Source organism: Pongo pygmaeus, chromosome 1 (assembly GCF_028885625.2).
Source record: "Pongo pygmaeus isolate AG05252 chromosome 1, NHGRI_mPonPyg2-v2.0_pri, whole genome shotgun sequence".
Lineage (NCBI taxonomy): Eukaryota > Metazoa > Chordata > Mammalia > Primates > Hominidae > Pongo > Pongo pygmaeus.
This window is the reverse complement of record NC_072373.2, coordinates 120,934,569-120,958,335: the sequence shown is the minus strand read 5'-3', so window position 1 is coordinate 120,958,335 and position 23,767 is coordinate 120,934,569. Positions and strand designations below refer to the sequence as shown.

At 36.7% G+C, this 23,767-nt stretch overlaps 1 protein-coding gene across 3 annotated transcripts in view; it reads left to right on the top strand.

The window, feature by feature from the left end:
* Window positions 1-23,767, top strand: part of STXBP3 (syntaxin binding protein 3) — a 68,857-nt gene that overhangs the window by 26,107 nt on the left and 18,983 nt on the right. For all 3 annotated transcript variants that reach the window (XM_054503571.2, XM_063664579.1, XM_063664578.1), the window contains exons 7-11: window positions 2,691-2,845; window positions 6,284-6,374; window positions 9,235-9,359; window positions 12,964-13,059; window positions 13,191-13,248. In XM_054503571.2, coding sequence (XP_054359546.1) covers window positions 2,691-2,845; window positions 6,284-6,374; window positions 9,235-9,359; window positions 12,964-13,059; window positions 13,191-13,248 — 525 coding nt within the window. The remainder of the gene's footprint in view (window positions 1-2,690; window positions 2,846-6,283; window positions 6,375-9,234; window positions 9,360-12,963; window positions 13,060-13,190; window positions 13,249-23,767) is intronic.

The following is a 23,767-nucleotide window of genomic DNA, read 5'->3' as shown; positions in this document are numbered from 1 at the left end:
AACTCACTCATGGTGATTCCATGAGTCAAAGGGATTAAAGGAAGATCTTTCTTTCCCTTTCAGAGGATTTAAAGTAAGTGATGCTGTCACATATATAATAAGGCAAGTAGAGTTGATCCTTGAATAACATAGGGGTTAGGGGCACCAACCCCCTGTGCAGTTGAAAAATTTGTGTATAACTTTAAACTCGCCAAAAGCTTAACTACCAATAGCCTGCGGTTGAGTGGAAGCCTTCCTGATAACATAAACAATAGAATAACACATATTTTGTCTATTGTATTTACTATATTCTAACAAAGTAAGCTAGAGAAAAGAAAATATTATTAAGAAAATCAAAAGGAAGAGAAAATATACTTAATATTAAATAGAAGTGGATTATTATGAAGGTCTTCATTCTTGTCATTTTCAAGTTGAGTAGGCAGAGGTGGAGGAAGAGGAGGGACTGATCTTGCTGTCTCATGGGGTGGCAGCGGCAGAGGAGGTGGCAGGGGAGGCAGGCACACTCTTTGTAACTTTTATTGAAAAAAATCTGCATATAAGTGGACCTGTGTAGTTCAAGCCCTTGTTGTTCAAGGGTCAGACAAACATAGAAAGCATTCAAGAATATGAGTGAGTTTGTTTACAGTGAACCTTAGTGAGTACAGAGAGTCTGGTACAGTTAGTAGAGAGGATACTAGAAGGGATCTGGAGAGATAGAAACAAGCTAGCTATAGATTAGCATGAAGAGTAGATGGAAGACAGGATCTGTATTTAAGGAGCTGATTATGGGTTTATAAAGATGAAAAAAGCACGTGGCAGTAGTCTTAAAAAACTTTTAATGATGGTGATGGAAAGTGGGGAGGAGTTAGAGGAGGAGGGAAATGGAGGAAATGTGAGTATAGAATGAGAACCAGCCCCCAGATTATCTTTGGTACATTGGGGTATTAGATAGCTTAGATTAATTTGTGGTAGGAACCCCCCAGATCTCAGTGCATTACTACAACAAAGGTTTATTTCTCATTTGTGTTGTCCATTGTTGTTTGGCTGGGGCTTTGCTCTACATCCTCTACATTCTAGTACTGAGGCCGAAGGGCTAGTCTGGGACATAGCCAAGGGAAAAGAGAAAATAGTGGAGCCACACAATGGCTTTTAAAGCTTCTGCTGGAAAGTGGCATGTGTATCTTCTACATACATTCCAGGCTGAGCACAGTGGCTCACATCTGTAATCCCAGCCCTTTAGGAGGCCGAGGCGGAAGGATTGCTTGAGCCCAGGAGTACTAGACCAGCCTGGGTGACAAAGTGAGACCTTGTCTCTACAAAGAAACTTAAAAAAGGAATTAACCAGGTGTGGTGGCACATACCTGTGGTCCTAGCTATGTGGGAGGGTGAAATGGGAGGATTGCTTGGGCCCAGGACCTCAAGGCCTCAGTCAGCCATAACCACGCCACTGCACTCCAGCCTGGGTGACAGAGTGAGTCCCCATCTTAAAAAACAAAGACAAAAACAAACCTACACATGACCGTGGCTAAATCTGGTATCAGTGAGTGGGAGGGAGAAGCCTTGGGTGCTGTGCAGTAAATGTTTTTAAACGAATAATGTTATCTCCTGCTGTGGGATATTATACTATGAGGAAGCCACAGTTCAAGTGTAGGGTGCTTGTTGACAATTAATACAGCATCCTAGCCTTTGAGCAGGAAAGAGATAAGTGGATGAGCCACAGCTAAATTTTCATCTATGTTCAGGCTGCTGTTGTTGGTGCTGGGTTATGTCCAGAGAAATGAATAACTGTGTAAAAGGAAATGCAAGAAGTTTATTCATAATTCATTACTTAACCTATAATGTTTATTACTTGCCTACTTTCACTTACAATAAATTTTCATAGTTTAAGATAAATTATCGTTGTTTAAAAAACAACAAAATTTAGTTTAGCGGGGAACTCTCAATACCATTTAGGGAGCTCCTGCTTTTGTATCCTCCAAATCCTCTAATCCAGTTCTTTGTACATAAGTAAATTATTTTGTTAATTGAATAAATGAATGTATCTGTGAGGTTTTGCTGTACGTACGTATAGTAAGATTTATATTATGTCTGGCACAATGCCATGTCTTTTGGGGAAGTATGTCTCTTATTTTAAGGACATGAAGAGTATAAGCTAAAGAACTGAAGACACGTACTAACTATGGGAGATTTTTGGGTTACTCTCTAATGGGTTAGGGTTTATAATTTATGTCTGAGATATAGGCCGATTTTGGTAATGTTGTGTTTCTCTGTGCTAGGAGTTAGATTTTTATTTTAGTCTGACTATCTCAGATTCCTTCATCTGTTGCACTGGTAGTAAAAAGCAGATAGTACAATCTGTATATGAAACAAGAATTGAAGGAGAGAGGTAGACTAAGCAGGAGAGGAGAGTGAGAAAAGAAATAAAGGATGAAATCAAGATGACAGAGAAAATGAAATTTGATTAAGGTAAAGACACAGTTGTTTCAGGAAACAGCATGGTTAGTGCAAGTATTTTTTTAACTGCCCCAAATAGTTGCTGCATTTTCTTGATATATATCTATATATATAATATCATATATAGATATATATCATGTATATCCTATATATGATATATATATAATATATACATTATATATAACATAAATATAAATGTATATATATTTTTAAATCAGGTCTCCAGATTAACAGTGAGTTTTTTTGTCTTAACTTAGGTGTATACTCTTGATGTACCAGATGCATTCTATTACTGTTATAGTCCAGACCCTGGTAATGCAAAGGGAAAAGATGCCATTATGGAAGCAATGGCTGACCAGATAGTTACAGTGTGTGCCACCTTGGATGAAAATCCCGGAGTAAGATATAAAAGGTGAGACACTGAGCATCTGCACATGTTATACTTCCTGTTTACCATTCATTATAGAGGTAAGTAATGTCTCTGTACCTTTGCATATTGGTTTGCAAAATTTATTTTCTTTGTGTAATTACCATGCTCTACATATAGGAGATTTAAAGCTTGTGGTTTAAATTTCAAAATAGCAAATAGCTTCTGTTACTGAATTTCAGAGCCTAAATTTGGTACAATTTACAGACAGTTTTTCATCAGTTTAAAGAATGCTTAGAGGAAATGTCTTTATTGTCACATAGGGAATACAGTGTTACAGTTAATGTTTTTCATTAAATCACCAGCAAATTTAAATGACCATATTCTATGGATACCTGTTACAATGTCTAAGTATCTATAGTATCTAATCTCTGTGCCTATTCTAAATAAATTTTGGGGTTTTCTTAAGGGGTAAAATTTTAACTTTAGTACTATATACCTTGACTTATATACTTCTTTTTAAAAATGAAGTTTACTATAAAGTGCCTAAATTGTCTATACAGTAAGTCCTCACTTAATGTTGTTGATGGGTTCTCGTAAACTGACAAAACCAGTTTTACCATAGGCTAATTGATATAAACAAGAATTAAGTTGCTTGGTTATGTAATGTCACCAGACTTCTACATAAAGACCTGAAACACTTCTAATATTAAACATTGAAAGAAATGTGACTATATGTACATTTAAGAAAGATTAATAAAAACAGGATCATTTTTTGCCCAGTTATTCTAGTTCAGGCTCATTAGAAGGATGGCCAGAGCTCACCCCAGCAGCTCATGGCACAAGGCAGAAACCCACCCAGATTAGGATACCATCCCATTGCAGGGCACACTACACACACATCCACACTCACTCGGACTGGGACAATTTAGACATGCCAGTTAACCAAACATGCTGCACATCTTTGGGATGTGGGAGGAAACCAGAATACCGGGAGAAAACCCATGCAGACGTGGAGGAATCATGCAAATGCCACACAGACAGTGGCCAGCCAGGAATCTTTTTTTCTTTTTCCTCAGCATTATATTGAGATGACGAACAAAATGACATTGTTTGAGGACGTGCTAGATATGGCGTGTTAATTCATTCCAAAATGAACATATCCATCTAACCCTACCAAGGTCAAAAAAATAGAACATTAACAGCATCTCAGAGGCCTCTCCCGTGATCCCTCCCAGCTCTCCCGTCCCTTTTCTTCCCTAGAGATGACTACCATCTGACTTTTAACACATAGTTTAATTTTGCCTGATTTTGAACTGGTATAAATGGAACCACATGATATTTTTTGTTTTTGACTTCTTTGCTCAACTTTATTTTCTGAGAGTCATCCACGTTGTTTGTTGTGTGTGCCAGGCAGTTTTAGTTTTAATTTTGGTCTGCTAGTTCATGTGTGACCCTCTCGCCTCAGTTTCCTTATCTATGAAATAAGAATGATAATAATACCTACCATATACAGTTGTTTTGAGAATTAAATGAATTAATATCTGTAAAGCATTCAGCACTAATAAATATGGTAGTAAATATATTGCACTACTCGTAGTAAGTATTACTCATTTGTCTTTTTAAAAGTCCTTTAATTTGAACATTGGCATTTGTCAAGTTAGCTGGCTGAACTGTTTAATTTTAAATTCATGCAGTACTTTAAGTCACATTACTCTTCACTTACCATTTAAAAATTCCACTATTAGTACTTAGAAAAAGTATAGTGATCTCCTTGGAGATTAAGTTATCTCCTTAATTCAGGTATTACCAGACAAGCTCTTTATTCATACCTTGGGTATTAGAAACATTCTTTTTCTTTCTTTCTTTCCTTTTTTTTTTTTGAGATGGGGGTCTCTCTATGTTGCCCAGGCTGGTTTCAAACTCCTGGGGCTCAAGCAATCCGCCTGCCTCTGCCTCCGAAAGTGCTGGGATTACCTTTTTCTTATAAGAGATGTGCTAATTGCATTCTGGACTCAGTGGAGCTGAGCTAAGTGGTTTGGCTCCTGTTAAGAGTTTAGTAACTGTTGAAGCTTCTACTGTTGGTGATTGGTTATGTTCAGGGAAATGAGTAAATATAGCCAATTTATAATTTTATCGCTCACATGGGGGCTAGTTTTGAGTGATGCTAATAAATAATCTGTAATCCTGTCTTTTAAAATTCTACCTGTTTTCACAAAATATTCCTTTATGCTTTATAGACTTTAAAGTATAATTTTAAAATGAAGTTTCTTTCTTTTGAAAATATTGTACAAAGAGTTTAATGAATTACCCTTTATAGATGTTACATTATTTATTTTTATGGTATAAAACCTAAAGATTCTGTAAAACTTTGAAGCCCTCACAATGAGACCTCCCATTTTTGAGGTTGTTGTGCTGGTGAAGAGGCTTTTTCTTTCTCTCTCTTTTTTCTTAAGTAATTTTTGTGGATACATAGTAGGTGTATATATTTATGGGGTACATGACATATTTTGATACAGACATACAATGCATAATAGTCACATCAGGGTAAACAGGATATCTATCACCTCAAGCATTTATCCTTTCTTTGTGATAAAAACAATCCAATTATACTCTTAGTTATTTTTAAATGTACTGTAGTCACCCTGTTGTGCTATCAAATACTAGATCTTACTCATTCTACCTATATTTTTGTACCCATTACCCATCCCCACTAAATCATCACCCACCACTCCTGCACCTTTCCAGCCTCTGGTAACCATCTTTCTACTTTCTCCATGAGTTCAATTGTTTTCATTTTTAGCTCCCGGAAGCAAGTGAGAACATGCGAAATGTTCTTTCAGTGCCTGGCTTATTTCGCTTAACATGGTGACCGCCAGTTCCATCCATGTTGTTGTAAATGTCAAGATCCATTCTTTTTTATGGCTGAAACATTTGTTTCAGTATTTGTAATAGTGTAATAAGAATGACTCATATGTCCATCTTTAGAGGAATTGATACATAGAATCCAATATAATCATGATGGAATACTATATAGGAGATAAAATGAATAAATCTGATATGTGTGTCAATGTCAATGTAGATAAATCTCAAACACACACACACACATATGAAACAGAAATGACTGGAGGGAGAATACACGTGAAATTAATTATAATGGTTGCCTTGGTTTGAGGCAGGGGTATGGGAGAGGACCAGGACTTAGGAGCGGAATAAAAAGAACTGCAACTTTACATGTAATATTTTATTTCCTTTATATTAAAAAATCTGAAGCAGATATAATAAGGTTTTTCCTTGTAAATTCCAAATATATCGATATAACATTATTTGATATATTATCTGAACTTTTAGATGTTTATAAAATAATTTTTCATTTTGTAAACATTTTTAAAATTCCGGTTTAATTTTAGAATTAAACTTCATGATATTATAAAGTATACACTGAAAGAAAGATAATTGTTTGATCCTTTTTTCCATTTCTAGTAAACCTCTAGATAATGCCAGTAAGCTTGCACAGCTTGTTGAAAAAAAGCTTGACGACTACTACAAGATTGATGAAAAGAGCCTAATAAAGGTAATGTATGCAAGGCAAGTAAAATGACTATGCATAAAGTCTGTTTTATTTCTTTATAAGCCAGAGAAACTTGCTCATTCATTTTCTAGTATTGATTTGGGAGTCATTAACATAGATCTCCAATACTGATTTGAGAATCATTAACATACACAATTGTGCAAACCTTAATAGGTTTAGAGGGGAATCTATTAACTAACAGATTTTGAAGTCAGCATTGTGTCCAAATCTAGTTCTGCCGTTTAATTCATAGTTGATGTCTATTTGGGCAAATTATGTAACTTCTATGTAACTACATTTTCTTTTCTATAAAATGGGGATAATAAAAGAATACCTATTTTAAAAGTTATGATTAAATGAGTTAATACATGCAGAGTCCTTAGAATAATGCTTGCCAATGAGTAAACATTTAATAAATGTAGGAATTCCTATTATCACTAGTTCTGTGACCTTGAGTTTGTTTTTCCATCTATGAAATAGATGAAATAATATATACCTTGCTAGGTGGTATGAGGATTAAGTTAGCATGTAAGTATTTGGCACCAATGGGAATTTAATAAATGGCAGCCATTGTTATCCTATGGAAATAATATAATCAAAGACTAAGGTTGAAATCTGGGAAATACCAGCATTTACATGTGGGTGACAGAATGAAGAGCTTGAGGAGACTGACAGAGGTGGTGCCAGAGGCCTAGGAAGCCATATTACAGTAGCTGGAGAATGAAGAAAAGGAGCTGTTGCTAGTTTAGAAGAGGAGTTGTGCCAAGAAACCACCAATTACAATACTGTGTAATAAGTGGAATGAGAGAAGAATACACAGAGTATAATGGGAATATAGTCCCGGGCTTATCTTCTAAACTGGAGTGTTGGAAGGCATCCCAAGAAGAAGAGGCCCTTTAGCTTGAAGAATGAGGTAACATGATAAAGAGGGAGTTCATTGGATGGAAAACAGTGTTCTTTAGGTAGAGGCAATAGAGAAAAAGGCAAAATCCATAATTAATGTGGCTGGAATGGAAGATATAAACTTAGATGTTAGGTTAGTTACCTTAAAATTACCTGTTTTTGGTTTAGAGGCCTAGTGAAGGCTGTTATTCTTGTTGTAGTTTTGAAGACAGAATGGCTTAGTACACATCGAAGATAGTGAATAAATGTTTGTTGAATGAAGAGATATACAATCAAATATGTTTTTAGTCCTTCATGTTTTCAGTGGAAAAAGAGCAAAATCCACAAAAATTAAACTTGTCCTTTCCACTCTTTCTGCCTGGAAAATTAATCATCCTTCAAATACTTGATACCTTTCCTTTATTCAGGGACACTTGATAAAGTGATAAAGTGTCACCTCATTTTTGAAGCCTTTCCTGACTCTTCAGGCCAAGTGTTGCTTCCTCCCACATGCTATCATAAGCCCTAAGCCTGCTATAGAACTTATATTGCACTTTTTCCTGTTTATATTTCTGAAGATTCATAGCTCACATTTTTGAGGGCTTATTGTGCTGTGTTTCATGGTATGATTATATTTAACCTTTTCAGTAATCTTATAAGGCAAAGATTCCATAATTGTGTTTCATTTTACAAGAGAATACTGCCATGTAAACAGGATAAGCATTTTGCCAAACTTGTACTGCAAGATTGTGGTCAAGGCTGGACTCAGATTCACACCTAGCTGATTCCCAAGGCTGTGCTCTGAACCACCATATCATACTGTCTCAAAATTTAATTAAATTAATGTGCTTAATTGTAAAATGTTTTAAAAATCTAGCCTATAAAATTTAGCTGTTATGTGTAAATAAATAGAAAATGTTTGTATAATGATCTGTAGTTATCTGTTATTGCTTTGAATACTAATCCAAAGAATTTATTACTTTTTAAAATGAAATATGAAAGATACTGACATTAACAATAAATGTTTCCAGCACTGTTATTCACTGTTTAGTGATTAGCAATGTTTGCGAATTAATGATAACAAGGCTTTCATTGTGATTTATCATCTTAGTTGGTATCAGTACAGTCTTTTAAAATAGCATAACAGTTAAGAGCACAGACGTTGGAGCAAACCTGCATTTGAATCTCCATTCTGCCTCTTACTACCTGTGTGATTTGTGCAAGTTAGTTCATTTCAGGCCGCAATGCCCTCATGGTCAACTGGAGATGATAATGCCTGTCTCACAGGATTACTAAAAGAATTAAATGAAATAATCCATGTATTTTTGTTTAGTAAAATGTCTAATACTTAGAGTTCAAATAGTAGCTACTATTCATAATTTATATCAGTTTTAGTGCTTTTGGAACTCAATTCATAAGAAAATAGATATAGTGCAAACAAAATGTTACTTTTTTAAAAGGAATTTTCAGGCTATTATATAGTTGTCCCTTGGTAAACACAGAGGAGGGTTGGTTCCAGGACCTCCTGTGTATACCAAAATCCACGCATACTCAAGTCCTGCATCAGCCCAACAGAACCTACATATCTGGAAAGTCAGCCCTTCATACATGCAGGTTTCACATCCTGCGAATACTGTATTTTCTATCTGTTATTTAGTTGAAAAAACTCTTGAGTATAAGTGTATCCACACAGTTCAAACCCATGTTATTAAATGTACCCTCTTACTCTAATTACAAAAGTAATTAGATTTTAGTTATGTAGTCTTCATTTTTTCTCTCCTGTGCTACTCAGATTTTTCTTTGTTTTATTATAACTTCACATTCTTAAGACAATTAACCATTTGTTTTGTTTTGTTGTATGTTTTTGGTGGGGAAAAGGGACAGAACTTAGGAAAAGGGTGCTTTGTATTCTAAGATATTAAAACTATGTTCACACTAAGAAATTGAAGCTGCTTAAGATGATTTTATCTTGTTATTCTAGGGTAAAACTCATTCACAGCTCTTAATAATTGATCGTGGCTTTGATCCTGTGTCCACTGTCCTGCATGAACTGACCTTTCAGGCAATGGCATATGATCTACTACCAATTGAGAATGATACATACAAGCAAGTATAACTTGAAGGGCATATAAAGGGCATATACAAACAGGATAGAATATGAACATTTAATGATTTATATAGGCACCAGAAATCTGAAAGCCCCTGTAACCTTTTCTATTCAGAGACTTTATCCTTCTCTTATTCCTACAGTTATAGTCTTTGACAGATATGTTGACCTTGTAAATTAAAGCGTAATTTGATTGCTTTGGAGCATTTTTGGTGTGTTTGCTTCGTTAACTGTGTGTACAGTAGAGCTACATTTAAACACATGGAGTTTGGCCCTTTTGCTTTGAAAAGTAAATACCAGGCTCACTATCATATTTATTGAAGGAGAAACCATGTTCAAAATTGTTAGGCTATAATTGTTCTGAATCATACATTCAAAAGTGTATGTGTCTTATCAACATAATGTATTTTAAAAGATTGGAACACTAGAAAACTAAATAGGATGGCTATTGAGGACAACAGGCATAGTTTTACCATTTTGGTACCTTCTACTGAGTTAATCCTGGTATAAACATATTTACTTTAAAAGTAATGTCAAATAAAAACCTAAATGGAAAATGAAATAGTTTTCTATCAAGGAATCATCTTACTGTATCTCTATCATTTATGGTGTATGTGTTACATACATTACAAATGTTATTTGATATCATGATTTCTGAATCCAAACTGGTATTTGTCAGCTACGATTTACTGCTTGAGTACAATAATAAAAATGAAAATTAGTTTTCTGAAATTTTATGGTTAAACTAATTTGTTAGTTTTAAGATACAGACACTTTTGATAGTTATGATACTGTTTTTTTCTTAAATATTGTTAAAATTTGTATTTTCTATTGTATTTTTATTTGCATTCTGGTCAAATCTTGGTTTCTGAGTTTTTCTCTGTATTATCTGTATTAATGTTAGATAACATAGCTATTTTTCTAATATAAAAGTTATTTTAAGCAGTTTATTCAGAGGGGATATTATTTACCTCTGTTACCCTGTAGGTCTCTAAACCTGCATTACTCAAGAGGTTTAGAAGAGAATTAATAAACCAATGGATGGTAAAGGATTTAGTTCCAGACCGTAGATATAAATTTTAGACATTTCTAACCTAATATTTAAAATATGTATCTCTTTAGGTTTGCTGGCAAGCAAAGCAAGGTTTAATTTTTTTTAAGTAGAGACTTATTTTTTAAAAAGCTACTATACACCCTTCTTTCTGAATCAAAAACATTCAGAGATAAGAATTAGTTGGGAGTAAAGCTCCCTGTGGTTTCCGCTCCATCACAATTTTTTTTTTTTTTTTTTAGTAGAGGCGGGGTTTCCCCGTGTTGGCCAGGCTAGTCTTGAACTCCTGACCTCAGGTGATCCGCCTGCCTTGGCCTCCCAAAGTGCTGGGATTACAGGGGTGAGCCACCACGCCCAGCCTTCATCACAATTTTTTATGGAAACAGAATACAAAGCAGCAGGAAGCTCTAAGTGTCCAGATTCAAGTTTTCATGTTGGTGACTTCTTTAAATTTACTTTTTTTTTTTTTTCTTTTTCTTTTATTATTATTATTATTATTATCATTATTATACTTTAGGTTTTATGGTACATGTGCGCAATGTGCAGGTAAGTTACATATGTATACATGTGCCATGCTGGTGCACTGCACCCACCAACTTGTCATCTAGCATTAGGTATATCTCCCAATGCTATCCCTCCCCCCTCCCCCCACCCCACAACAGTCCCCGAAGTGTGATGTTCCCCTTCCTGTGTCCATGTGTTCTCATTGTTCAATTCCCACCTATGAGTGAGAATATGCGGTGTTTGGTTTTTTGTTCTTGCGATAGTTTACTGAGAATGATGATTTCCAATTTCATCCATGTCCCTACAAAGGACGTGAACTCATCATTTTTTATGGCTGCATAGTATTCCATGGTGTATATGTGCCACATTTTCTTAATCCAGTCTATCATTGTTGGACATTTTTTTTCTTTTTTGAGACGGAGTCATACTCTGTCGCCCAGGCTGGAGTGCAGTGGCGCGATCTCGGCTCATTGCAGCCTTCGTCTCCTGAGTTCAAATGATTCCCGGCCTCAGCCTCCCAAGTAGCTGGGACTACAAGTGTGCATCACTGCGCCCGGCTCATTTTTGTGTTTTTAGTAGAAATGGGGTTTTGCTATGTTGGCCAGGCTGGTCTCGAACTCCTGGCCTCAAATGATCCACCCACCTCAGCCTCCCAACTAAATTTACTTTTAAAACGGGATATTCATCACCTGAGTATTGTCAGGCTTGTTACTCTTATCTTTGTTTACAAATCACTTATAAGTCAAAGGTATTGTATAAGAACAAAGTGGTATTTTAAATGACAAAAGGGCTTTCATCCTTAGTGCAGCCTTATATAATTGAGCACAGTGATTCTGTCTTTGGACATCTGTAATCCACACGGGTGGATGGTTTTATAGACTGATGTGTAATTTGTGGGGGTTATAGAAACGATTATATTCATATAGCGAAGTCTATATGTATTATTTGTAGTTCAGAGCTAGGAAAACTCAATGCAGTCCTTCCTGATCTTGACTCAGGAAATCAGTAGTTCCAAGGATGATTCAGTCTTGTCTAGTTCCACAAATGGAAGGAGGGTATCTGCATAAAAAGATAAGGGGAATCAGTCAGGAAGCCCATTTTGAATAGCTTCATGAATCCCTTAAATTGTTGCTCACTTCAGCAGAACTCATTAAAGCTATCACAATTTTTATGGCTTACATTAATTTTTTTTTCTCTCATTTTCTTTCTCATCCTGTAAAGGAGATGTGGTTATAGGGTTGGGGGAGAATAAAGAAACAGATGATAAATGTTTGTGAATTTTGTACCAATTCTGAAACACCTTCAATATTTAATAGGTTATATTGGGGAGGATATTCCTGTTTTGTTTTGTTTGAGTCAGAGTCTTGTGCTGTCACTCAGGCTGGAGTGCAGTGGTGCGATCTCTGCTCACTGCAAACTCCGCCCCCCAGGTTCAAGTGATTCTCCTGCCTTAGCCTCCAGAGTAACCGGGATTACAGGCGTGTGTCACTATACCCTGCTAAATTTTTGTATTTTTTTTTAGAGACAGGGTTTCACCCTGTTAGCCAGGCTGGTTTTGAACTCGTGACCTCAAGTGATCCGCCCACCTCGGCCTCCGAAAGTGCTAGAATTACAGGCGTGAGCCACTGCACCTGGCCGATATTCCTGTTCTTAATGGAGATTTGATAATTGTACTGTGGGTTATTAGCACATCAAAACAGTGTTGTAGGGAATTAGAACACAAAGCATTAGTATATTCAGTCTTGTTCTTAAAGTTAATTGTAGGATGTTGAATTTTTTTTATAAGGTACAATTTTGCTGAACTAAAACTCTAATAATGACACCTAAACTGAATATTTGAAAATGTCTTGGTAGGCTTAGGACTTATTTTTAATGTAAGGATAGCAACGTGCCTTAGTTTTGAGTAGGTATTCATTACCCCCCTAAAATAGTGGATTTTACTTTTTAGTTTCTTGAGTTGTGTCTTGAAATTATTGTTTGTGAAAATGTTTCTTTTGATTTTGGAGGGAAAAAAATCAAAAAGTTTTAGTGCTTCTGTCTACTTGTAGATATAAAACAGATGGAAAAGAAAAGGAGGCCATCCTTGAAGAAGAAGATGACCTCTGGGTTAGAATTCGACATCGACATATCGCAGTTGTGTTAGAGTATGTGAACTCATTTTAATTTTTGTTCCATAATTTTTAGACACTATGTGATAGTACATTTTGTAACCTTAAAATAGTTCTGTAAAGAATTACATCTTAGAAATTTAAAGAATTCTCTCACAATTTGACAGGGAAATTCCCAAGCTTATGAAAGAAATTTCATCAACAAAGAAAGCAACAGAAGGAAAGGTAAGAGTCTTACTTAACTTTCAAAGTAATAGTGAAGGTGAATTTTAAAGTTTGTTTAAAATCTTTATTTTATTTCTTTAACTTTTTATTTTTGGAAAGTTCTAACACAGAGGTAGAGAATGAACTCCTGCATACCCATTGCCTAGTTTCAATAGTTAACAACATTTTTGTCTGTCCTGCTTCATTAAAATTTTTTAATTTTATTTTATTTTTTGAGACAGAGTCTCACTCTGCCACGCAGGCTGGAGTGCAGTTGCACCATCTCAGCTCACTGCAGTCTCCACCTCCCAGGCTCAAGTGATTCTTTTGCCTCAGCCACTCAAGTAGCTGGGATTACTGGTGTGCACCACCACACCTGGCTAATTTTTGTATTTTTAGTAGTGACAAGGTTTTGCCATGTTGGCCAGGCTGGTCTCAAACTCCTGGCCTCAAGTGATCTGCCCACTTTGGTGCTGGGATTACAGGTGTGAGCCACTGTGCCTGGCCATAAAGTTGATTTTAAGGCCATTTAGTCAATTTTATCAATGCATTATTGGGATTTTATATTCAGATATAATTTATAAGTAAAGCACACAAATCTTAAGTTTATACTGGATAACTTTTACTTATATATACGCTTGAAACCACCACTTTAAATCAAGATACAGAACATTTTCATCATTCCAGAATATTCCCTCTTGTCCTTTCCCTGTCAGTACCCATCCTGACAGAGGTAAACTCTATTCTAATTTTCATCACCATAGATCGTGTTCTTGAACTTAACATAATGAGATTCACCTGTGTTACGTATTTTAGTAATTCATTTTTTTCATTCGTGTATAGTAGTAATACCATTATGTAAATATACAACAATTTGTTCATCTTGTCTCCTTTTGATGGACATTTAGTTTGTTTCCAGTTTGGGATTATTATGAACAAAGCTGCTATGGATTTTTTTGTACATGTCATTTGGTGGACATACACACTCTTTCTCTTGGGTATATTAAGAGTAAAATTATTGGGTTATAGGGTAGGATTGTGTTAAGCTTTAATAGGTAATGCCAAAAGTTTTGCAAAGTGTTTGAACTGATTTACATCCCCATCAGCAATAATTGAGTGTTCTAGTTGCTTCATATTGCCACCAACACTTGATACATTCTTGCCTTTATTTTCAATTAAAATTTCATTGCATGAGGTGGTATATTATTGTGGTTTTAATTTCAATTTCTCTAATGTTCTTGTGCATATTGGCCATTAGGATATTCTGTTTTGTGAAGTGCCCATTGAAGGTCTTTTGCCCATTTTTAATTGAGTTGTCTGTTTTTCTTACTGATTTCTAGAAGTTATTTTCTGGATATGAGTCCTATACATGTATTTATGTATGTATGTATCTTTTGATGAACAGAAGATCTCAATTTTAATGAAATCTAATTTATCAATTTATTTCTTTTATACTTTCTCTGTGTCCTTAGAAGTCTTGGCTTACCCTGAGGTCATTAATATATTCTTCTGTTTTCTTCAGTAAGGCTGATCATTTTAGCTTTTACATTTAAGTCTATAATTCACTATATTAGTCCATTCTCATGCTGCCATGAATAAATAGCTGAGACTGGGTAATTTATAAAGAAAAGAGGTTTAATTGACTCACAGTTCCACATGGCTGGGGAGGCCTCAGGAAACTTAACAATCATGGCAGAAGCCACCACGTCACAGGGCAGCAGGAGGGAGAACGAGTGCCAAGCAAAGGGGTAAGCCCCTTATAAAACCATCAGATTTTGTGTGAACGCACTATCACAAGAACAGCATGGGGCAAACCGCCCCCATGATTCAGTTATCTCTACCTGGTCCTGCCCTTGACATGTGGAGATATTACAGTTCAAGGTGAGATTTGGGTAGGGAAACAGAGCCAAACTGTATCATTCTGCCCCTGGTACCTCCCATATCTCATGTCCTCACATTTCAAAACACAATCATGCCCTTCCAACAGTCCCCTAGAGTCTTAACTCATTCCAGCATTAACCCAAAAGTCCAAGTCCAAAGTTTCATCTGAGATAAGGCAAGTCCCTTCTGCCTATGAGCCTATAAAATCAAAAACAAGTTAGTTACTTCCTAGATAGAATGGAGATACAGGCATTGGGTAGATACACCTGTTCCAAATGGGAGAAATTGGCCATAACAGAGGGGCTTACAGGCCTCATGCAGGTCCAAAATCCAATAGGGCAGTCATTAAATCTTAAAGTTCCAAAAGGCTCTCTTTTGACTCCATGTCTCACATCCGGGTCATGTTGATGCAAAAGGTGGGTTCCCATGGTCCTAGGCAGCTCTGCCCCTGTGGCTTTGCAGGATATAGCCCCTCTCCCAGCTGCTTTCCTGGGCTGGTGTTGAGTGTATGCAGCTTTTCTAGGCACATGTTGCAAGCTGTTGGTGGATCTACTATTCTGGGATCTGGAGGATGGTGACCCACTTCTCACAGTTCACTAGGCAGTGCCCCAGTGGCAGCTGTGTGTGGAGGTTCCAACCCCACATTTCCCTTCTGCACTACCCTAGCAGAGGTTCTCCATGAGGGCTCCACCCCTGCAGCAAACTCCGGCCTGGACATCCAGACATATCCATACATTCTCTGAAATCTAAGCAGAGGTTCCCAAACCTCAATTCTTGACTTCTACGCACCCCGTAAGCCCAACACCACATGTAAGCCACCGGCTTGCGCCATCTGAAGCAATAACCTGAGTTCTACTTTGGCCCCTTTTAGCCACAGCTGGGATGCAGGATACCAAATCCCAAGACCACACAAAGCAGCAAGGCGCTGAGCCTGACCCACGAAACCATTTTTTCCTCCTAGGCCTCTGGACCTGTGATGGGAGGGGCTACCACAAAGATCTCTGACATGACCTGGAGACATTTTCCCCATTGTTTTGGTGATTAACATTTGGCTCCTTGTTTCTTATGCAGATTTCAGCAGCCAGCTTGAATTTCTCCCCTGAAAATGGGTTTTTCTTTTCTATCACATCGTCAGGCTGCAGATTTTTCAAACTTTTATGTTCTGTCACCTCTTGAATAAATGGCTGCTAAGAAATTTATTCTGCCAGATAACCCTAAATCATCTCTCGAGACCAAAGTTCCCCAGATCTCTAGGGCAAGGGCAAAATGCCACTAATCTCTTTGCTAAAGCATAGCAAGAGTCACCTTTGCTCTAGTTCCCAAGAAGTTTCTTATCTCCATCTGATACCACCCAAGCCTGGACTTGATTCTCCATATCACTGTCAGCATTTTGGCCAAAATCACTCAAGTTCCTAGGAAGTTCCAAACTTTCCCACATTTTCCTGTCTTCTTCTGAGCCCTCCAAACTGTTCCAACCTCTGCCTGTTACCCAGTTCCAAAGTTGCTTCCACATTTTCAGGTGTCTTCACAGCAGCACCCCACTCCTGGTACCAAAACTGTATTAGTCCATTCTCACACTTTTATGAAGAAATATCTGAGACTGGGTAATTTATAAAGAGATTCAGTTGACTCACAGTTCCATATGGCTGCAGAGGCCTCAGGAAACTTACAGTCATGGTGGAAGGCACTTCTTCACAGGATGGCAGGGGAGAGAAAGAATGCCGAGTGAAGGAGGAAGCCCCTTATAAGACCATCAGATCTCATGAGAACTCACTCACTATCACAAGAACAGCATGGGGGAAACTGCCCCCATTATTCAGTTATCTCCACCTGGTCCTGCCCTTGACACATGGGGATCATTACAATTCAAGGTGAGATTTGGGTGGAGACACAGAGCCAAACCATGCCATTCACTCAAATTAATTTTGATTTATACTGTGAGGTGTAAGGGTCTAGCTTCATTTTATTTCGTTATACATATCTGATTACTCAAGCACTATTTATTGTAAAGACCATCCTTTCACCATTGAGTGGCAGTAATGCATTTGTTGTAAATCAAATGACCATAAATGTGTGGGTCTGTGGACTCCATGTCCTTTTCCGTGGTCAATTTGTCTATCCTTGTAACAAGACTACACTGTCTTAACTAGTGTACCTTTGTAATAGTTTTGAAATTTGGTAGTATAAGTCTTCCAGCTTTGTTCTTCAAGATTGTCTCAGCTGTTACAACCTTTGTCTTTTAATACACATTTTAGATTCTGCTTGACAATTTCAACGGAAACATTTAACTGAAATTTTGATTGGGATTACATGAATCTGTACACTAATTTGGGAAGAACTAACAAAAATATTGCATCTTCTGATCCAAGAACATAGAATATAGCTCCATTTATGTAGATAGTTTATCTCAGCCACATTTTACAATTTTCATTTTAGTGGTATTGCACATTTTTTCTTTGATTATGTCTACGTATTTGATTTTTTGGTGTTATAAATGGTATTTTTTAAATTCCATTTTACTTTATTAGTATATAAAATATGAATGATTTTTGAATATTTACCTTGGATCTGGTGACCTTGCTAAATTTATTTTTTAATTCTAGTACTTTGTTTATAGATTGGCTTTTTTATTTTTAACAGATCGGAACTCTGTTGGCCAGGCTAGTCTCAAAGTTCTGAGTTCAAGCAATCCTCCCACCCTTGCCTCCCGAGTAGCTGGGACTACAGGCAGGTACCAGTGCGCCTAGCTGGATTTTTATATACACAGTAATATAATCTGTGAATAAAGGAAGTTTAGTCTCTTCCTTTCTAAATTAATCTTCCAGAGGTGTCCAAAGGAGAGAATGCAGTCATGGGTTCTTAGTTTCTGTTTTGGCTGGTAAAGTCCCTTCCTTATACCCTCTTTTCCACTTATCACTAGAGACAGAAACTAAAAACCATGGCTTCAGGCTGCAAAAAGCCTAAAACAAAACAGAACAACAACAACTACAAAATAAGGTGGGTTAGACAAGCTTGTCATACGTCTTAAATTTTTTTTTTAGTAGTTAATATCTCCTGGTCCTGGCTGATACCTCCAGTATAACATGAAATCAAACTGGTGATGATGAGTGTCCTTGTCTCGTTACCAGCTTTATGGGAAATGAGTTCAATATTTCATCATTAAGTATTATGTTAGTTTTAGGTAGTTTTATCAGATTAAGAATGTTCCTTTCTATTCTTAGTTTGCCAACAGGTTTTTTTGTGTTTCTGTTTTTTGTTTTTTTCTTTTTTCTTTTTTTTTTTTTTTTAAGAGACAGTGTCTTGTTCTGTCACCCAGGCTGGAGTGCAGTGGTGCAATCTCAACTGACTGCAGCCTCAACCTCCTGGGCTCAAACGATCCTCCCACCTCAAGCTCCCAAGCAGCTGGGATTACAGGTGTGCACCACCACGCCCAGCTAATTTTTGTGTGTTTTTAGTAGAGACAGAATTTCACCATATTGCTCAGGCTGGTCTCGAACTCCTGAGCTCAGGCAATCCTCCTGCCTCAGCCTCTCGAAATGCTGAGATTACAGGTGTGAGCCACCACACCCAGCCTGTTTCTGTTTTCTTTTAATCAGGAAATTTCGATTTTGGATTTCATCAAAGGCATTTTGATATTGTCTTTTTTTCCCCTTTATTCTGTTAATGTGATGAATTACATTTATTGACTTACTAACATAAAAGTAACCATTTCTAGAATAAACTCCACTTGATCATGATGCATTATCCTTTTCCTCTATCACTGGATTTTGTTTGCTAATATTTTGTTGTAGGATATTTGCTTCTATATTTATGAGAAATACTTTTCTGTAATAGTCCTTTTTTGTTATGTTCTTGTCAGGTTTTAGCAGCAAGATTATTTTGGTCTTATGAAATGAATTGTGATGCACACTTTATCATTCCATTCTCTGAAAGAGTTTGTGTAAGATTGTTACTGCTTGTTCTATTGCTGCTTGAAAGAATTCACCATTGAAGCAGTTCAGGCATGGAGACTTCTTTTTGGGGAGGTCTTTCATTATAATTAATGATAAGTTATTTAATAGATATAGAACCATTTAGTTTTTTACTTTTTCTTGCATTAGTTTTGGGATATCGCATTTTTCAGGGAATTTGTCTATTATATCTAAATTTTGAAATGTCCTCTTATCCTTTCAATATGTGTATAATCTATAGTTAGATTTTATTTACTAATCTTGCTATTGTTAATTTATTTATTCCCCTATATATTATTAATATCCCCTGCAGTCCGGGTGCGGTGGCTCACGTCTGTAATCCCAGCACTTGGGGAGGCCAAGGCAGACGGATCACCTGAGGTCAGGAGTTTGAGACCAGTCTGGCCAACATGGTGAAACCCTGTCTCTACTAAAAAAAAATACAAAAATTAGCCGGGCTTGGTGGTGCATACCTGTATCCCAGCTACTCGGGAAGCTGAGGCAGGAGAATTGCTTGAACCTGGGAGACGGAGGTTGCAGTGAGCTGAGATAGCGCCACTGCCCTTCAGCCTGGAGAAAAGAGTGAGACTCCATGTAAAAAAAATAAAATAAAATCCACTGCATGTTATTGATATTTCAAAGAACCAACATTTGTCTTTGTTGATTTTCACTCTTGTATGTTTTATATTAGCTGATTTTTACTCAGTTTTATTTCCTTCCTTCAGCTTACTTTGTTTTAAATCAAGCTTGTCCAACCTGTGGCCCACGGGCCACATACAGCCCAGGACGGCTTTGAATGTGGCCCACCACAAATTTGTAAACTTTCTTAAAACATTATGAGATGTTTTTGTGATTTTTTTTAACCTCATCAGCTATTGTTAGTGTATTTTATATGTGGCCCAAGACAGTTCTTCTTCCAGTGTGGCCCAGGGAAGCCAAAATATTGGACACCCCTGGTTTAAATTTTTTCTTCTAGCTTCCTGAGTTGGAGTTTTAGAACATTGATTTCCAACCTTTCTTCTGTCCTATTGTATATATTTTATAGTTATTTCCATCTCAAACTTAGCTGCATCCCAGGAGTTTTGGAATAACTTATTTTCATTTAGTTCAAAACATTTTCTAACCCTTATTGTGATTTCTTCTTTGACCCATGTGTTATATAGGGAATATGTTTTTAAATTTCAAAGCATTTGGGAATTTTCTAGTTATCTTTCCGTTACTGAGTTGTAATTTAATTATACAGTGGTCAGAGAATGTGCACTGTATGACATCAGTCTTTTAAAATATGTTAAGACTTGATTTATGGGGCTGGGCATGGTGGCTCATGCCTGTAATCCCAGCACTTTGAGTGGCCAAGGCAGGCGAATCACATGTGGCTAGGAGTTCAAGACCAGTGTGGCCAACATGGTGAAACCCCATCTCTACTAAAAATACAAAAATTAGCCATGTGTGATGGCACACACCTGTGGCTCCAGCTACTCAGGATGCTGGGCAACAGAGTGAGACTCTGTCTCAAAAAAAAAAAAATTGATTTCTGACCTAGCATATATTATCATAAGTGCCCTATGTGTACTTGAAAGGAATGTAAATTCTGTATGTGTCCATTAAATCAAGATGGTTAATCATGTTCAAATCTTCTATTTCTTTTCTGATTTTTTTTGACCTGCTCTGTCAGTTACTAGAAGTGGTATATTAAAAACTCTGATCATGACTGTGAATTAGTTTGTTTTTCTTTAGTCCTTTCAACTTTTGAAGTTATATTAACTGATAAAGCTATGTTAAGTTCATTATACATTTAAGATAGCTATCTTTCTGTTGAATTTGGCCTTTTATCATCATAAAATGTCCCTTTTATTACTTGCAGTATTTCTTGTCTTAGGGTCTACTTTGATGTTAATACCACTATATCTTCTTTCTTTTGTTAGTGTTTACATAGTATATCTTTTCCCATCCTTTACTTTCAACTACCTGTGTCTTGATATTTAAAGTGTGCTTCTTAAAAAGAGCTTGTAGTTGAATTTTGTTTTTTTGTTTTTGTTTTTGTTTTTTTTAATTTTTTATTTATTTTTTATTTTATTTTATTTTATTTTATTATTATTATACTTCAAGTTTTAGGGTACATGTGCACAATGTGCAGGTTAGTTACATATGTATATATGTGCCATGCTGGTGTGCTGCACCCATTAACTTGTCATTTAGCATTAGGTATATCTCCTAAAGCTATCCCTACCCCCTCCCCCCACCCCACAACAGTCCCCAGAGTGTGATGTTCCCCTTCCTGTGTCCATGTGTTCTCATTGTTCAGTTCCCATCTATGAGTGAGAATATGCAGTGTTTGGTTTTTTGTTCTTGTGATAGTTTACTGAAAATGATGATTTCCAATTTCATCCATGTCCCTACAAAGGACATGAACTCATCATTTTTTATGGCTGCATAGTATTCCGTGGTGTATATGTGCCACATTTTCTTAATCCAGTCTATCATTGTTGGACATTTGGGTTGGTTCCAAGTCTTTGCTATTGTGAATAGTGCCGCAGTAAACATATGTGTGCATGTGTCTTTATAGCAGCATGATTTATAGTCCTTTGGGTATATACCCAGTAATGGAATGGCTGGGTCAAATGGTATTTCTAGTTCTAGATCCCTGAGGAATCGCCACACTGACTTCCACAATGGTTGAACTAGTTTACAGTCCCACCAGTGGTGTAAAAGTGTTCCTATTTCTCCACATCCTCTCCAGCACCTGTTGTTTCCTGACTTTTTAATGATTGCCATTCTAACTGGTGTGAGATGGCATCTCATTGTGGTTTTGATTTGCATTTTTCTGATGGCCAGTGTTGGTGAGCATTTTTTCGTGTGTTTTTTGGCTACATAAATGTCTTCTTTTGAGAAGTGTCTGTTCATGTCCTTCGCCCACTTTTTGATGGTGTTGTTTGTTTTTTTCTTGTAAATTTGTTTGAGTTCATTGTAGATTCTGGATATTAGCCCTTTGTCAGATGAGTAGGTTGCGAAAATTTTCTCCCATTTTGTAGGTTGCCTGTTCACTCTGATGGTAGTTTCTTTTGCTGTGCAGAAGCTCTTTAGTTTAATTAGATCCCATTTGTCAATTTTGGCTTTTGTTGCCATTGCTTTTGGTGTTTTAGACATGAAGTCCTTGCCCATGCCTATGTCCTGAATGGTAATGCCTAGGTTTTCTTCTAGGGTTTTTATGGTTTTGGGTCTAACGTTTAAGTCTTTAATCCATCTTGAATTGATTTTTGTATAAGGTGTAAGAAAGGGATCCAGTTTCAGCTTTCTACATATGGCTAGCCAGTTTTCCCAGCACCATTTATTAAATAGGGAATCCTTTCCCCATTGCTTGTTTTTCTCAGGTTTGTCAAAGATCAGATAGTTGTAGATATGCAGCGTTATTTCTGAGGGCTCTGTTCTGTTCCATTGATCTATATCTCTGTTTTGGTACCAGTACCATGCTGTTTTGGTTACTGTAGCCTTGTAGTATAGTTTGAAGTCAGGTAGCGTGATGCCTCCAGCTTTGTTCTTTTGGCTTAGGATTGACTTGGCAATGCGGGCTCTTTTTTGGTTCCATATGAACTTTAAAGTAGTTTTTTCCAATTCTGTGAAGAAAGTCATTGGTAGCTTGATGGGGATGGCATTGAATCTATAAATCACCTTGGGCAGTATAGCCATTTTCATGATATTGATTCTTCCTACCCATGAGCATGGAATGTCCTTCCATTTGTTTGTATCCTCTTTTATTTCCTTGAGCAGTGGTTTGTAGTTCTCCTTGAGGAGGTCCTTCACATCCCTTGTAAGTTGGATTTCTAGGTATTTTATTCTCTTTGAAGCAATTGTGAATGGCAGTTCACTCATGATTTGACTCTCTGTTTTTCTGTTGTTGGTGTATAAGAATGCTTGTGATTTTTGTACATTGATTTTGTATCCTGAGACTTTGCTGAAGTTGTTTATCAGCTTAAGGAGATTTTGGGCTGAGACGATGGGGTTTTCTAGATATACAATCATGTCGTCTGCAAACGGACAATTTGACTTCGTCTTTTCCTAATTGAATACCCATTATTTCCTTCTCCTGCCTAATTGCCCTGCCCAGAACTTCCAACACTATGTTGAATAGGAGTGGTGAGAGAGGGCATCCCTGTCTTGTGCCAGTTTTCAAAGGGAATGCTTCCAGTTTTTGCCCATTCAGTATGATATTAGCTGTGGGTTTGTCATAGATAGCTCTTATTATTTTGAGATACATCCCATCAATACCTAATTTATTGAGAGTTTTTAGCATGAAGGTTGTTGAATTTTGTCAAAGGCCTTTTCTGCATCTATTGAGATAATCATGTGGTTTTTGTCTTTGGTTCTGTTTTTATGCTGGATTACATTTATTGATTTGCGTATATTGAACCAGCCTTGTATCCCAGGGATGAAGCCCACTTGATCATGGTGGATAAGCTTTTTGATGTGCTGCTGGATTTGGTTTGCCAGTATTTTATTGAGGATTTTTGCATCAATGTTCATCAGGGGTATTGGTCTAAAATTCTCTTTTTTGGTTAAATTTTGTTTTTTTATCCAGCCCAAAAATATTTTAATTAGAATGCTTGTTTAGTTCATATATATTTCATGTAATTATTGATATAGTTAAATTTATATCTAGTTTCTTGTTTTCTCTTCATTATCAAGTCTTTTTTATCAAGTCTTTTTGTAAA